The sequence below is a fragment of the Panthera leo genome, chromosome A2 (assembly GCF_018350215.1).
Source record: "Panthera leo isolate Ple1 chromosome A2, P.leo_Ple1_pat1.1, whole genome shotgun sequence".
NCBI lineage: Eukaryota > Metazoa > Chordata > Mammalia > Carnivora > Felidae > Panthera > Panthera leo.
This window is the reverse complement of record NC_056680.1, coordinates 94,934,796-94,951,084: the sequence shown is the minus strand read 5'-3', so window position 1 is coordinate 94,951,084 and position 16,289 is coordinate 94,934,796. Positions and strand designations below refer to the sequence as shown.

At 40.2% G+C, this 16,289-nt stretch overlaps 1 protein-coding gene across 4 annotated transcripts in view; it reads left to right on the top strand.

Moving 5' to 3' along the window:
* The window catches only part of CDK6 (cyclin dependent kinase 6), a 247,832-nt gene extending 232,010 nt beyond the window's left edge, over positions 1-15,822 (top strand). For all 4 annotated transcript variants that reach the window (XM_042917832.1, XM_042917860.1, XM_042917853.1 and 1 more), the window contains 3 exons: positions 1,515-1,565; positions 6,764-6,899; positions 12,232-15,822. In XM_042917832.1, the coding sequence (XP_042773766.1) occupies positions 1,515-1,565; positions 6,764-6,899; positions 12,232-12,378 (334 nt within the window). In that variant the 3' untranslated portion in view covers positions 12,379-15,822. The remainder of the gene's footprint in view (positions 1-1,514; positions 1,566-6,763; positions 6,900-12,231) is intronic.
* Positions 15,823-16,289: the final 467 nt, after the last annotated feature.

Here is a 16,289-nt window from a genome sequence, read left to right as displayed (position 1 = left end):
TGGCATAACAAAATACTAAACGCTGCGAGGCTTGAACACCATAAATTTATTTTCTCACCATTCTGGAGGCTAGAATCCAAAATCAAGGTGTCAGCAGATTTGGCTTCTTCCGAGGCCTCTCTCCTTGGCTTGCCTTCCTGCTGGGTCCTCACATAATCATTCCTCTGTGTGCACACATGCCCCTGATGCCCCTGTGTGTCCAAATTTCCTCTTTTTATAAGGACACTAGTCAAATGGGATTAGGGCTCACCCTAATGACCTCATTTTAACTTAATCACCTCTTTAAAGACCCTATTTCCAAATACAGTCAGTCCTCTGACTGGGGGTTGGACTTCAGCATGAATTTTGGAGGGGATACAGTTCAGCCCATAACATTGCCACAAATTAATTATTTTTGGCTGCATTTGCAAATAACCCTTTTAAAGAATAAGAACCTGAAAAAAATTAAAAGAATAAGAACCTGAATAGAAACTATGGTTGAGGGATTTTAAGATATCTTCTAGCCACTGAAATGCTAGGACTTTGCAGGATTCTCTATATATGATCTATATAACAAGTTTACTTATTATGCCTAAAAAATATTTAAAAGGTTTAAGGCTTTATAAAATAATATATAATACTTATATTTATAACTTGTATATAACATTTTTAGAGTACGGTCTCTGGTAATAGGCTAAAAATAGTTTTTAAAGCACATTGTTGAAAAATGCCTGTGAGGCATTGAGCAGGGGGTTAAGAAACATTTATGTGTGTACCATAGGAATATATTAAATGAAATATTTATTAACTGAGCACCTGTTCAGGTACAGCATTAGGCCAAAGATTAGGGGCAAACCAGAGAAGTACTTGCCCTTGAGGGGTATTGATCTACTTGGGAAAATGCCAGAAATGTCACCAAGTGAGCTCATTTAATTGCCAGTTAAATTCTCAGTGTAGACACTGAGGCCTGTGTGTTCACAGTCACCTCTTAAGCCAGGAGTGATGGTTGGCTTCCATAATGTGAGAAAGGAAGGTGAAAATCAGAAAAATAGGTCCAGGGGTTGTCTCACTGCAGCGTCAGGACAAATGGAAACAGAAAGCCCTGAGGAAGTACTGTATAGCAGAGAGGTGGGGCAAGGGTGCTCAGAAAAGAATCTGACTAAGAGCAGTTTCCAAGCCCACAGACCCCGCGGTTCAGACTAGGACAGTGATGTGTTCCACCCTTTCACTAAGTTAAGTAGGATTTTGAAACTGAGGAATGTATATGCTGGTGGCACTGTTTTGGAATGAGTACAAATAGAATACCCATGCTTAGAAAACGTGGGAGTCAGGTACCACCAGATACTTAGGAGAGATCCTCACCATGAAGTGAAATGCAAGAAAAACCTTCATTTACCAAAGGAAAGAGGTCTCACTTCTTTACCTCATCCTCACCCTTAAGGAATATTTTACTTCGCGTAAACTATGGTAATGACCAATATGATGGAAATGTAACTTGAGAAAATCCTGTTTAATGTGTATCTTTACTCTTCTAGGCCTCTTTTTCGTGGAAGTTCAGATGTTGATCAACTTGGAAAAATCTTGGAGTAAGTAGTAACTCTAATTTTGCATCAGCATCTGTAGCATTAAAACATTTACAGTGCCTTTCATCTAAAATGTTTATCTCTTGTCCTTCCTTCCCCAAGCTGCTGCCTCAGACAGTGTTACTATTTGTGTGGTGAGTGGGGACATGGCAGACATGCTGTTTTATGCAGAGCCCATCATGACATGTAGCCTATCCGGGCTCTGTTCTGGCAGCTTGTATGTTGTTCGTGTGGATCTTTTCGCTAATCCTCCTTCTCCATTTGGCTGAGCTCCAGTTCTTTTCAGATGTGTTGTGTGCTTGGGCCGTTTCAGATGTCCACTGTCAGAGGTGGGGCGCTTGGTAGCCTGGTAACCCATTCTTGCCCACTGGGCTTCCTGTCCCCATTGAGTATCCTTTTGTTATCCAGATTGGTTTTGCATTGTTTTGTTTTCCTGGGCAAAAGATGGTATGCTACACAACCCATTTTTCTTGGGAGCACCAAAATAGGAAATGAGAATCCTAGATTCTAACCCTACATCTGTTGCTAAATAACTATGCAATGTTGAGAAAGTCATTTAAAATGCCTCATAAAGTGCTTACACAGTGCCTGGTGCATAGTGAATACTTTAAAAATGGTAGCTATTATTATAATTCATCCTTAATTGTTTAACCTTTTTGTTCCTTAACTTCTTCACCTGAGTAATGAAACTTTGGATGTAAATTCTAGGATTCTTTCTTGTGCTTAACATTCTTTGGTTCTAATTGTCCGTTACTTGGCTTGTTGATGATTTGCAGAGTTCCATTCATGTCTACATGTTTATGCATGTGGGGGTATGTATGCTTTTATGTTTCTAGAATGTTCAGAGGGAGCTTTTCTTCTCACAAAGCATGAAGCATGGCATCCTTTTGGGATATGTGCTTGTGCCAAGCCCCATCAGAATTGGGGGGGGCGGAAATAGGGCGCCTGGATGGCTCAGTCAGTTAAGCATCTGGCTCTTGATTTTGGCTCAGGTCATGATCTCCCTGTTTCTGAGTTCAAGCCATGTATCGGGCTCTGCTCTAACAGTACAGAGCCTGCTTGCGATTCACTCTTTCCCTCTCTGCCTCTCTCTCTGTCTCTCTCTCTCTCAAAAATAAATAAATAAACTTAAAAAAAAAAAAAGAATTGGGGGGAGTAAGAAAAAAGTGGGGATTCTAGAACCAAAAATAACCCTGATCATTGGTCTATAATATTTTATAGGAATCCCAGAGATTTTTATGATACTTTCAGTCCATCTGTAAAACTGATGAAAAGTATCCCTAAAGAAAAGAATTATATTTTAACACTGTCTACTCAAACAGGACTGCTTAAAACAGTTGGAATAAAACTGGAACCTGAGTTTTGTCTTTTAGTGACTAGAAAGCTTCAGTAGGCTTCCATTGGTGCTATTGCCACTGCCGAATCAGAACCCAGTGGCCTTAAGGCCTAAAAAATATTTGCTGATTTTATTGCCTGGGGGCTTCCCAGGTCCAGGGAAGCTGCCAAGACTACCACTCCTCCTCTTCCTCCCTCTCCCCCTCCCCCCCCCCCCCCAAGCCACCTCCTACCACTACTACGGCGTAGACAGTGACTATTACTGCTATTACTGTCACTCCATAAGGTAGACAGATTCAGGACAAAACTCATGTTCTCCCTGCTTCTGAATGTCAGCTTCTCTGATCATACAGTGATAAGCCCTCCATCTATTCTTCCCCCTCACTGTGTATTTTGTGTGCAGTGCAGTGGGAACTTGAAGCAGGAACTGTGAAAGTCAGACCTACCAGTGACTCTGTTTAAAGGAAAAATGATCTTGACCGAAGCCAGCTTGCCAGACATTGAAACCTGTCACCACCTTTCCCTTACTGACACTACTGGGGCGTTCTCTCCAGCCCCGGGGTCTGCAAACTTGTTAGCACTATTAGTGCCTCTTAGTATCTGAAGCCACTGAGATGGACCCGAAAGAACCTTTGACAACCATGTTTGACTTGCTTCCAGTGGAAAGCCAGTTCCACTTTTGGCAAAGGCCTGAGACCCTAGGTTGCCAGCAAAAAAGAAGCCATAAAGTTCTATATATGTTGTGCCTTCAGATATTACTTCTTGGTTTCTGGCGTTGTTTCACTGAAATTATGTTCTGTTTACTCTGCGTTTGTTACTTTGGCATAAAGAAAAGGGACAATGCTGCACCCTAGTGTCATTTCTAAAGTACTTGAGAAATGATTTCTGTCCCCACTGCCATTTATAGGTTTTGTGCTCTGTCAGTCTTTCCAGTACAAATGTCAACTTTTAAGGCTTATATTCAGCTGTCCAAATACTGAAACTTGATGCAAGCACTTGTTAATGGACCTATCAGAATTTCACAACACTCATATATGGGCCATAAAAGTTCATACTGGATGTTAAACTGAAAAAAATTTTTTTTGAGGAAAGCCACATTCACATTCTCTTAAGGGCAGAAATGTTTCTGCACTTGGAGACATTTATACTTTCAAAGAACAACAAGTACTTTGAAAGTGAAACTAAATGCTTTTAGCTCGTGACATTTTAGAGCATTTTTAGGAGCAGAGTCATAGTTAAATGGAAACAAAATATTGGATTTGGAATAAGGAGAACTGGGTTCACTCGAGTGAGCTGAACTCGCTGTGTGTGACTTTGGCAGTTGATTTCACTCCTGTCCTTAGTTTCCACATCTATAAAAAGGGAAGTAATAACTGACCTACATGTCTCAGAAGGTTGTTATGAGATCAGAGGAGGTGATAGATTTAAAAATACTTTTGAAAGTTATTTCTATAGGTAGCTATGTATATATACATGTAATTATACACCACATATACACATACATACAGAGACGCTGTTTCTTTAAGGGCTTTTGGCAGTCAGCTGCCCATATCGCCAGATTTATTTCGACATAAGTATATTCAAAGCTGCAAATAAAAAGATTTTAAATTGTTACTAAGAATTATTATAACTGATTTCTAGATGATTGGTGATGATATGCAAAAAATGATATACAAATGGCTAAAAAGCTGAAAATAAAAGGAAGAAAATTTTTAAAGTTTTTAATAAGTATTCTTTTTTCTTCCTCTGCCTATTCCATTCTATCCAAACACACACATTGATGTCCTTTAATAATCAATAGTGCTATCTTTTTTCTCTTTGCTCTTATTCTAGATCTTGCTATTAAGCAAATTTGTATGTTGCCCAAGTTATTTCCATTTATTTGTTCTGGTAAATATGTCCAAGAATCTGTCTTTATTTGCCTCAACAACATGGCTTTCCCAGCATGTCCAACAGATACAGGCATACAGTGTCTTTCCCCGGACACCCAGTAACAGGTGCAATTATGGTATGAGTATTTGCTCTTCCCAGGTGAGGTCTGTGACCTGGGCTCTGCTGAAATAAGAGAAGGAGGAACAAAGCCTTACAGAGAGCCTGTGATTTTCACCACCACATCTTCCTAAAACCTGGGAAACCCAATCAGGAGAACATATCTCAGGACCTCAGTCCCAGGCCAGCACCATCTCTAACTGTAGTTAAAGTAATTTGGTCATGGGGCACCTGGCTGGCTCGGTCAGTAGAACATGTGCCTCTTGATCTCAGGGTTGTAAGTTTGAACCCACCTTGGGTGCAGAGATTACTTAAAGATAAAATCTTAAAAAAAATAGTTTGGTCAATTTGAAAGCTATATATTCTGTCCACTAAATTATAACTTTTAGTTCGGAGTTAATCAGAGTCTGTAAGTGAGATGTAATTTCTTGTGTCCCTTAACTTCCCTTGTTCAAACCTACTTACTATCTATACATAAACTTTAAATAACATCTCTATAGTGTATAAGTTGCATAAGGCCACTGACAATATTTCTGAAGAACCTCGGCACATATCAGTAGGACTCAAGCAGTTCATATTTTTAGCGTGATAGCAATGCATTGCCCACACATTTTAGATTAATAGCATTATTTTCTTCTCATGATAATAATAATGGGTAATGTATTGATATTGACAAGTACTGTTTATTAGGCACTGTGCTATGCACTTTATATAAATTATTGCTGTAAATTATCATTTTTTTCTTTTATTTGTTTATTTTGAGAGAGAGAGAGAGAGAGAGAGAGCATGTGTGCTTGAGCAGGGCAGGAGCAGAGGGAGAGAGAGAATCCTAAGTAGGCTTCACACTTAGTGCAAAGCCTGATGCAGGGCTCAGTCTCACAACCAGGAGATAATGACCTGAGCCGGAATCAAGGCTCGGACGGTAAACCAACTGAGCCACCCAGGCACCCCTAAATTGTCGATGTCAATAAAGAAAGACACTAAGAAAGAAGCTAACTAATTTGTCCTTACCTAGCAATAAGTGGTAGATGCAGAATTTGAACCTAGGTCTACCTTTTCTAAAGCCTGTGCTGTTTTTTTTTAATTTATTTTTTGTATTTGAGTATAGTTGACACACAATATCTATGCTGTTTCTATATCATTGGATCCTCTCTCCATGTTTCTGATTCCAGAATGATTTTCAGCAGAAACATAAATGATACTGTCTTTCGTTATTGTTTACTCTGGAATACCATAAAATAGTTTGGTAATATAAAATATATATAAGCTAAGTTTAATTCAATTAATTTGAAATTAAATTATAAAATAGCGTGTGCCTGATAGTTACACAAGATTAACATACTTTTTAGCCTCTTTTTGGTCTGATTCTAGTGTATATAATTACTGTTTGGAGAATTATTCTTTAACCAAAAGTGCAACCAAATTTATGTGTTAATCATGTTAGATGAGCGTCATAAAGCATGTCAGTATGAGTGTTTGATCAGAACACAAAAAGCATTCTCGGGTAAAGGAAATATTATATGCTCTTATGAGCCTCCTTTGAACATATAGGTTCTACTCTGTCAGTACATCAGGACTTACTGGTAATATAATAATTTCCATTTCTGCATCATCCTATATATTTGGTATCTGCTACCAGAGTAATCTTTTATCTCTTCCCAGTGAATTATACAATTCTCCCCTGAGATCACCCTGTGATCACCATACTGCAATAGGACAGAAAGAGATGAGAATCCCGCCAGTAATATAAGTGAGGGGCTCCTGGGCTCTGTGTCCCCCATACCTGCCTCTTAGACTGTACCATCATCTAGAATTTGGTAGGAAAACAGCTTCAGCATAGCATCTAATGCTTATGTTCACATGTGGTTCTTTTGTAGTGTAATTGGACTCCCAGGAGAAGAAGACTGGCCCAGAGATGTCGCCCTTCCCAGACAGGCTTTTCACTCAAAATCTCCTCAACCAATTGAGAAGTTCGTAACAGATATTGATGAACAAGGCAAAGACCTACTCCTGGTAAGTTCATGCGGTGCAGAGTTGGTCTGCACTGGGTGGATCAGAGCCTTGCCCTGTCCACTGGGTGGTCTGCTAGGTGGTGGGCACAGTATCAGTTCAGCATCATGTGCCACAACCACACAGGGCCGAGGCCACAACCTCTCTCTGCAGCTTTCATTTCCACACCTGCAGCAGCTGGTGGCTTTTGATTCTGGAATGTCTTCATTTCCTATAGAAAGAGAAAGAGAAAGAGTCTGATCCACAAACTTTCAATCTGCCATCTTTAAATGTTCGTTTGAATGCAGCCTTTGAAGCCTCTCAAATTCATCTAGACATATGCTTCTAATAAGTATTGAATGTGCCATGCACATATAAAATACCTCACTGAAAATAAGGACCCGTGTTCAGCTTAAGATTCAGACTCGTAATATTTGGCCTTGTATGTAATTCCCTAACGTGGAGGACAGAAAAGTAGGTAGAGGAGTATACCTGTTGAGCTACTCTTGGTGTTCAGAACCCAGTGACTGATGAGTGTTTCCTTTACCTACTGAATAACAACCTATGATAGCTAGCCAAGAAAGTACTCCTAGACCTGGAGGAGCTAGTGCTCCCATTCTGTCAGTGTATTCTAAATTTCAAATATAGACCTAAGAGTCTATAGGTCTCAGTAGAAATGTTATACCTTAGCTCTGTGTGGACACAGCCATTAATTGGCATGTTTGCAGAGCCACGGATTCTCCCAGTGAAAGCCCTAAGTCCCATCTTCACTTGATGGGGGCTCATTTTCTGATGCTTACTCTACGGTTCCCTCCACTGCCGCATTATGGAGAAGGACAGCTATTTTCCCTCCCCACCGTTTATTTCTAAGACACTCACTGAGAACTTTGGCCCACATCCTTTGAAACAAATTCTTATTAGAAGGGAGAATATTCTCCTATACAAAAACTCACTATATATACACACTTGCTGGCTCACCTACTATTTAGGAAAATTTTTTCTTGGTTTCAATTAACAGACAAGTATTTGCATTACCTTAAGAAAAGGAGGTTTGATGGAATGTTTCATGTGGCCTGGAAGTGAAAAGCCATCCAGAGTGTAAATGCTCTCCCAGTCCTGCTAAGAGCATCACCTGCTCTTAGCAACTCTGCTTTTCTCTGCCCTGCAGGCCTTTTCTCCTCTTCATTATTTCTTTTCAGTTGTGCTGTCTGCTCCCCTTAACTTTGGCTGGCCCCTGACTATCAGAATTTCAGCTAACTCATGGATCCTTTCAGCTCTAACCCCCACCACTAACATTTGCTCTGTTAGTATTTCCTACATCAGATTCCTGAAAGGAAGAATGTGGCTGACACGCCTCACCTTTTTGCCAACCCATGATATGGGTTGCTGCCTAGGGCCTGCATTCCTGGTCCAGTCAGCTGTGCTAGGAGGGAGGGAGAGATGATGTGTTATAAAATATGGCCACCATAGGCTTTCCTTTTCAGCAAGAACTCTGAATGAAATGCTCCTCTTAGAAGAAGATTCTGGACAGTCAGTCACAATGATAAGCAACTTTAGTAGTGAAGTATTCCACTTCTTCAGCTACTGGGACATCCAAAGACAACTCAGAGTCTCTCAACATCATTAGGAATCACCAAAAGGAACTTAAAATGTAAAGCTAGTGGACAGTGCCACATGCTCATTCATTCAGTGTCTCCACTGGTGGTGCTGGCTTTCAAAGTCAGACCACACACTAGTGCTGGACTAGAGAAGTAGCAGGAAACAAAGAAGAAAAAGGAACAAAGAAACTACCAAAGAGAGAAGGAAGAGGGTGGACAAGGAGTGTCAACAGAGATTAGAAAAAGCAAAGGAAGGGAATAAGAAGCAGATTCAGTGACCTCAGGACTAGAAGCAACTTAAGGACAAAACATAGTAATCCGAGGGCATTCGGGGAAAGGATAGCCCAAGACTTCAAAGCCTAGAACCCCCTGAAAGCTCTCACTGTTTCATGCTAGAGGGACAGAAGGTAGAACTGTTATAATGCAGAAGAAAGCAGGCTGTTCAGTACCAGATAGGCAGCTGAGATCCCGGCAGGACTTGTTGCCTCTATTGAAATTTATTCAGTAAGGAAGGAAAGTGAAGGGTATTTTAGGAAGTTGTTTTATTTAAGATACAACATTTAAAAGTTTAGCACTGTGAGAGTTGTCCTTTGTTTTATCTGAAATAAAGGCAGACTATATAATGCTCAGCCATGTATGAATGGATATATACATTGACATTTATAAATGCTCTCACATTACATATGTAAGTTGGGCATAGTAATAAGACCATTCAGAGGAAAAATTATTTTTTAAAAACCAGAACCTACCCATCTTTACAAGCTTTGTCCCCTCCATCATGGTTAACTGGAGAGGCCACGTACTTATTTTCTTGCTGAAAAAAGTTTTAGAGTTTCTGCTAACTGCTTTCAGGGCCTAAGGTATATATTTGTGGGGGCTGGCGGAGGGGACGGTCCTTGGATTAGTCTACTTTTGCTGCACAACCAACAACCCCCCAGAAATCTCACTAGCGTACAACAGTAAACATTTATTTCTTGCTCATGGGTCTGCAGATGGATAGACAGCTCTGCTTCAGCCTATGGGTCAAGTACAGGTCTTCTCCGTGTGTCTCATTCTAGGGCCCAGAACAAGAGGGGCTTTGGCTCCCCAAGGCCTGTTTTTCTCATAACAGATGTTATGATGCTCCCAGAAGGGCAAGCAGAAACACATGATGCCCCTGAAGGCCTAGGCTTGGAAGAGGCACCCTGCTACTTCTGTCCACATTCCATTGGCCAAAGCAAGTTACGTGGTCAAGGCCAACTCTAATAGAGGGAAGAACACTCCTCCCATGAAGGAAGGGTGGGAAGAAGGAGGCTATGTGCTAAAAAATGATCCAGTCCATCATAGTATTCAACCCTTGACTAAATAGCAATCCCAGAAGCTCATTTTATAAGACAGTTATTTGGCAAGTAAATTAGATTTTCTTAGAGAAATAATATTCTTACAGAAGATTTTGGATTAATTCTCAAGTCATCCAAATTGCTCTGTTGAAGTAGAGCAATGATAGAACTTAGCCACCATTTCTATGTTCTGTAGAACATAAAGGATTAAGACTTCCAACTGGAGATTCTCACACACTTCCACATTAGGCTAAGGATTTCTCCTTCTCTCCACCATCTTCCCAGCTCTAAGCCATCAAGATAGCTGTGCGGACAGGCTTCCTCCGAGACAGTCCTCTAGGGACATGTCTTTCTATCTTGAACATATTCCCACATTTTTTTTTCTTCTTTCCTATGTCCTAGGGATTACATTGACTGCTTCTTTCTCTAATGCCGCTACCTAATTTTCTCCTTCCTAGACTCTGGGAAGAGAGAACCCAGGCTTAAGAGTTTTGCCCCTGCTCTTCTGTCCTTACAGAATTCAGCCCATGCAAAGCTTTTCTCACAATGTTTATTGCTGTTAGGGACAGTAGAACCATTCTGCCACCAAGCTCCCTCATCTGCTTGCCTTTTGGCTCTTTGGTTTTCAGGAGACACTATGAGAAACTGGCACCCATGGACTGGTGGGGAGTTCAGGATAAATAAGATTTCAGGGGACCCAAATTTGCCTGGAATTATATATAGAGTTTTCTATTTGTGAGTGTTTTTCTAGGTCAGTAGCATTCAACAGAGTGTTAAAGGGTCCCTAATCGTCAAGATCTGATGGAGACTTTGAGGTCCTTGAGGGCAAAAACCCAGATTAAATGGAAGTCAGCATAACCATGATAATGTTAAGTCTTCAGATTACATAGAGGACTGAAATTCATAGACGTGTCAGATACCCAGCTCACTAAAGTGGGCACTGCATCACAAAGACGGAGAAGCTGGTAGAGTTTCTCTCCTACTTGTGTGTTCCTGGGCAATGGATAGGTCTTACTCATCCTCCACTAGTGCTTACCACCTGCTAGTCACTCTGGAGGTGTTGGTGGAAGGACAGGAGGAGGAGGATGTGAAGAACAGGATTACCTGGGGTTGGTGTGGAAATGGAACTAAGATTAGGGAAGCATTCTGTCTAATTGATTATGAATTGTCAGTTTGAGAATGGAGATTGCTGCCCCAGAGGTTCACCATCCCCCTCCCCCCGCCGCCAACCCTTTCACCTTCTACCTACACTTGAGTTGACAGCCTGGAATAGAGTTTAGTACCAGAACTGAACCTAATGGACATTGCTGCTGCCCATGAGGCACCTAGACATGCACCAGAGGAAGGAATCATTTCCTCTGGATGGTGCAGCCCTGGGCCAGAGTGCACAACTTGCTAGCAGGTCAGGGTAAGTTGGGCCTAGGTTTTAGCCCTTACTTGCCCTCCTTAATAGAGAAAACCTTTATTTCCTGCTTTAAAATGTATTTCCTTTTTTTTGTTTTCTTGTTATTTTGTTTTGCTTTTGATATTAGAAATATGTCAGAAACAAGGGCGCCTGGGTAGCTCAGTTGGTTAAGCATCCGACTTCGGCTCAGGTCATGATCTCGCGGTCCGTGAGTTCAAGCCCCGCGTCGGGCTCTGTGCTGACAGCTCCGAGCCTGGAGCCTGCTTCAGATTCTGTGTCTCCCTCTCTCTCTGCCCCTCCCCCACTTATGCTCTGTCTCTCTCCGTCTCTCAAAAATAAATAAACGTTGAAAAAAAAATATGTCAGAAGTTGTTACTGTAGTTTAATAATTACCCTCTTACCCCTAAACAAGACAACTCTGTTCCATTCTTGACTCATCAATAAACCTTGGGGAAGAGTAAAAAGTTAGGGTGACATCTCTGACTACAGCACTAAGTTTTCTAGCATTAGAAAAATCACTACCTAGGGGTTCCTGGGTGGCTCAGTCAGTTAAGCGTCCAACGTTGGCTCAGGTCGCCCCCTCATCAGGCTCTCTGCTGTCAGCACAGAGCCCGCTTTGGGTCCTCTGTCCCCCTCTCTGTTTGCCCCTCCTCTTCTTGTGCTCCCTCTATCTCAAAATTAAACTTAAAGAAAGAAAAATCACTACCTAAATAAAGTTATATACATACTATGATAATACTAATAATATCTTTTAAAGGACCTGGGATAGGTAGAAGAGAAAGCCTGGGGAGGTAAAAGTACACAGGCAACCCAAAAGCTATTGCTTTTTCCTGAAGGGCAGTTTATACATTGAGGACATATATAAGATAAGATATATATAAGACTGTCTACATTTTATTTAGTGTCCCATGAAGTAGATACTCATTCTGATTCTAGACACACTTAATTCATGGCAGTGAACAAATGTATAACTGTGTAAACACATTATTTAAATGGACATGTTTTATGTCAGTTATTTTTTTTCTTTATCACAGAAGTGCCTAACCTTTAATCCGGCCAAAAGAATATCTGCCTACAGTGCCCTGTCTCACCCCTACTTCCATGATCTGGAGAGGTGCAAGGAGAATCTGGATTCCCGTCTGCCTCCCAGCCAGAACAGCTCAGAGATGAATACAGCCTGAGGTCCCGACGGCCATCTTGAGCTGATCACCGGGAGAACACCCCTGGGGGCTGATGGGCCCCCCCTGAGTAAGCCCCGCAGAGCCACTGAGGATCACTGGCTGGGGACCTTCTAGTTGCCGTCGTCTGGACGGGCTCTGCTTCTCCATGGAAACCGCCTAGTTTACTGTTTTGAAATCAATGCAAGAGCGATTGCAGCTTTATGTTCATTCGTTTGTTTGTTTGTTTGTTTGTCTGTTTGTTTGTTTCAAGAACCTGGAAAAATTCCAGAAGAGAAGCTGCTGACCAATTGTGCTGCCATTTCATTTTTCTAATCTTGAATGCTGCCAGTGTGGAGTGAGCAATCCAGGCACAGCTGAGTTATGATGTAATCTCTCTGCAGCTGCCTGAGCCTGCTTTGGTACTTTTGAGTGAGAGTGTGCACGCGCGTGTGCATGTGCATGCATGCGTGCGTATGTGTGTGCGTGAGATTCTTGATTTCTTAAAGTGTTACTTTCTGTAAACAACAAGAATAATTGAATTTTAAAGACTCAAAGTGACCTATAAATAACAGGTGTCTATTGACTAAAGGTGATTTACCAGAATGGGCTTCTCAAATTACACAGTTGAACCTATGTCCTCAGAATTTCTATTATGGCCAAAAACAGTAAATTTGTTAGAAGTAAAACATTCACTATCTAGATGAAGTTTTATACACACAACAAAAGGAAAAAAAATGCTAGTATCTTTTAAGAGACCTGTTTTTTAAAGCATACACTCTATTTACTCTTGATAAAAGCTGAAAATTACTCACTGTAAGTCCATTTTAACCTGTATTATATGCTTTGTTATTTCTTTTGAAAAACACCCTATAAGCTTTTTCTTACTTGCTATAGATTTAGGGAGTGTACCTCAAATAGGTAAAATGGTCAAAAAAAAAAAAAAAACAATTAGAGAAAGCCTTTATTTCCTGATTTGAAATCTGTTTCCTTTTTGGATTCTGTTGTTACTTTATTTTGTTTTTTTGATTTTAGGAATTTGTCAGAAACTGTTTCCTGTTTTGACTCAGAGAATAGCTTTCTCTGACGAGACAGGAATACCATTTAAGTTTTCCCTATTACACTGTACTTTTTCTGCCATGCACTGCCTTGTTTGCAGAGTTTCCATCTTATCTCCTAGGGCCTCTAGTATATATTACTACCATTACATAACTAATAACAGATTGTTTAAGCTGTTCCCATGCACCTCCTGCTTGCTTTCTTCCAGTGAACCTTTTGTAAATAGTTAGATTCAGATTGTGGCTTAATGGATCCAATTTTTCAGCCCTAACAGGGTCCCCTAGGCTCTCACTCCAGTGTGATCTTCCCAGCCAGCATTTGTTGTTGTTCCCTAGGCAGTGAGTGGAGGATTGGCTCTTCTCTATCACCAGCACATAGATTGCCTTAAACTGTTACTTAGTGTTTTACAATTTTTTTAGAAGATGTCCGTGTAGAATCGGAGAGAATGTCTTTAACTATTTTTTTTTAGACGTATATATTTACCCTATAAAATGATCTTTTCTCCATCTCCCAGGCTGTGCTTATTTCCAGTGCCTGTGCATACTCCCTCTCCGTGCAGAGCCAGCCTGACCTGGGCATTGTGAACAGCTTTACTTTTTCTCTCGCCATTTTCTCTACCGTTCTTTATATTTCATGTCATCTCTGCCTTATGTGTGGTTAGTACTCAGTTAGCTCAAGTAACCCGAAGACACAGAGAGGAAGTATCCTTTTGGAAGTTTAGCTGTCTTTGCTCTCTGACTCATGTTTTGAGTACATGCAACAGATAGGCTATGTTTAGAGTTAGGGTTGTCAAAGAATGAACATCGCTTCACTCAGTAGAAAATGTTCCAGTTGATGTTTATATATTGTCTAGCCTTACTGAATTCTTCACAGCTTAATATTCTATACTACCATGATGAACAAGGGAAAAATTAAGACTTTTCTCCTTGAAAGCTTTTTGGGTTGGAAATTACTCTTTTTTTAATATGTATATTGTTTAACATTTTTTCTAATTCAGTAACTTGAAGAGCAGGAAAATTGGTCTAAAGCTAGATATGAATGAGAAGATGGGCCACAAGAATGTTTGATCCTTTCTTCCTTGTTGACAATATTGCTTATGTTTTGTCATCACTGTAAATGCTTGAGATATAATGAATCCATAGCAGTCGGGGCAATGTCTCCCCTGGAAAAGTGATTTCTGCCTTTCCTTTGAAGACATTTTTTGCTGGGCCCTAGAAATTCAATTTTAAAACTCAATATAAGTACTGATTTCATCATGTGCTTTCTGGTTAGTATCCATGGCTAGTGTGAACATAAGTTGAGTTTCTGCTTTTTTCAGGTTTTCAGAACTTCTCTCAAGAAAAATGCAGCCGTTCTGAACTGGAATTTTTCAGCATTCTTGGGAATTCTAAACAAGTAGAGAGCTCCACTTTATTTCTAGCATATACTTTTGGTTCATTTCTCAGTAGTGTTTATGAAGAAAACTTAAAGCACAAACATTTTGGCATGAGATTCATTAGATGCTTGGCAAATTATCCCCTGAGAGGCAGAAGGAGAGGGTATCTGGCCTCTCTGACCCCAGCTCTTCCATCTGTGTGGTTCTTGCAGTTGAGTAATTACCCTCGTTTTATGTCTTTTACATCCAGGCTCCCCAGTTCTGAAATCCAGATGCCACACGAGCACCCTTCCCATTAGGGCACTTTGAAGCATATAGCAGCATAGGAATTTACTGAATACAGCTTATTCTTCTGTGACATATGGTTTCAAACGTCTTTGCCAAAAGCCAAGCAGTGGTCAGCTAAAAAAGTCATACTGCCCCAGGGATATACTGAAGCAGCTTATATCAATAAAAATACGGTGTCAGATTCAAAATCACATTTATATTCACATTTGAGGGCTGGTGCTAGAATGTGCCTGATAGTTTCTATATGATAATTGTTTTCTTAGGGCCCAGGCATTGTGGGAACCATAGTGCATGGTGAAGTTGTAACAATCCCACTTAAGAATAAGAGAGAAACCTGTCCATTTCAGCATTATAAGCTATCATGTGGCAAAGGTAATAAAGCCCTAATCTTACAAACTTAAAAACACAATACCCAGTGCATTGGCACCTCCCACTTTGTCTCTCCTTGAAAGTAGATAAGAACCCAAGAAACAGAACCTGTTTTAAACAAGACGTTGGAGCCATTTCATCCCTCTGTATTCTCATGATTTTCTCTCAGGAATCACACACTAGGAATGGCATACTTTTCATTTAGCCCAAGGTGTCTTACTAAAATAAAAATAGTTCAAAATATTTACCTAAGAATAGAATCTCAGCCATTTAGTTTTAAGTAAAAATGAAAATTTCAGAATGCACGGGATGTTACTATCTTAAAGAAAATGTACACCTTTCAATAGAAATTTATCATTTGACTCCAGAACGCAGTACTGTCCATCTTGATGGGGGGGGGGGGGGGGGGGGGGACAACCAAATAGTACCAAATATTTTGAATCTTAAATTATGTATTTAAATTTAGCTTTTAACTATATGCCTCTTAAGGTCAGTAATGGCAGTCCTCATGCCATTATGGAAATTAAAATCATGTAAGCTTCCTAATATCACAAACATATTAAAATTCTTCTTTCCAAAGAATTGCTTTTAAGTGACAACTTGGCTATTTTTATGATAAGCACAGAAGAGAGTGTCTCACATTTTCCAAAAGCAGGCTTTTGTTGCATAGTCAGGTCTAGGAAAGAGTAATATTAAAAGTTAATAAGCTGCTGTAATTACTTAATTGTGTTAGTACAGTAACTATAGAATATTCACCCTGGAAAGAAAATGTTGAGACATTATAAGTTCTTAGGTATTGACAAAATTCAAAAGAATGCATGTTTTACATTGTGACACATAAAAA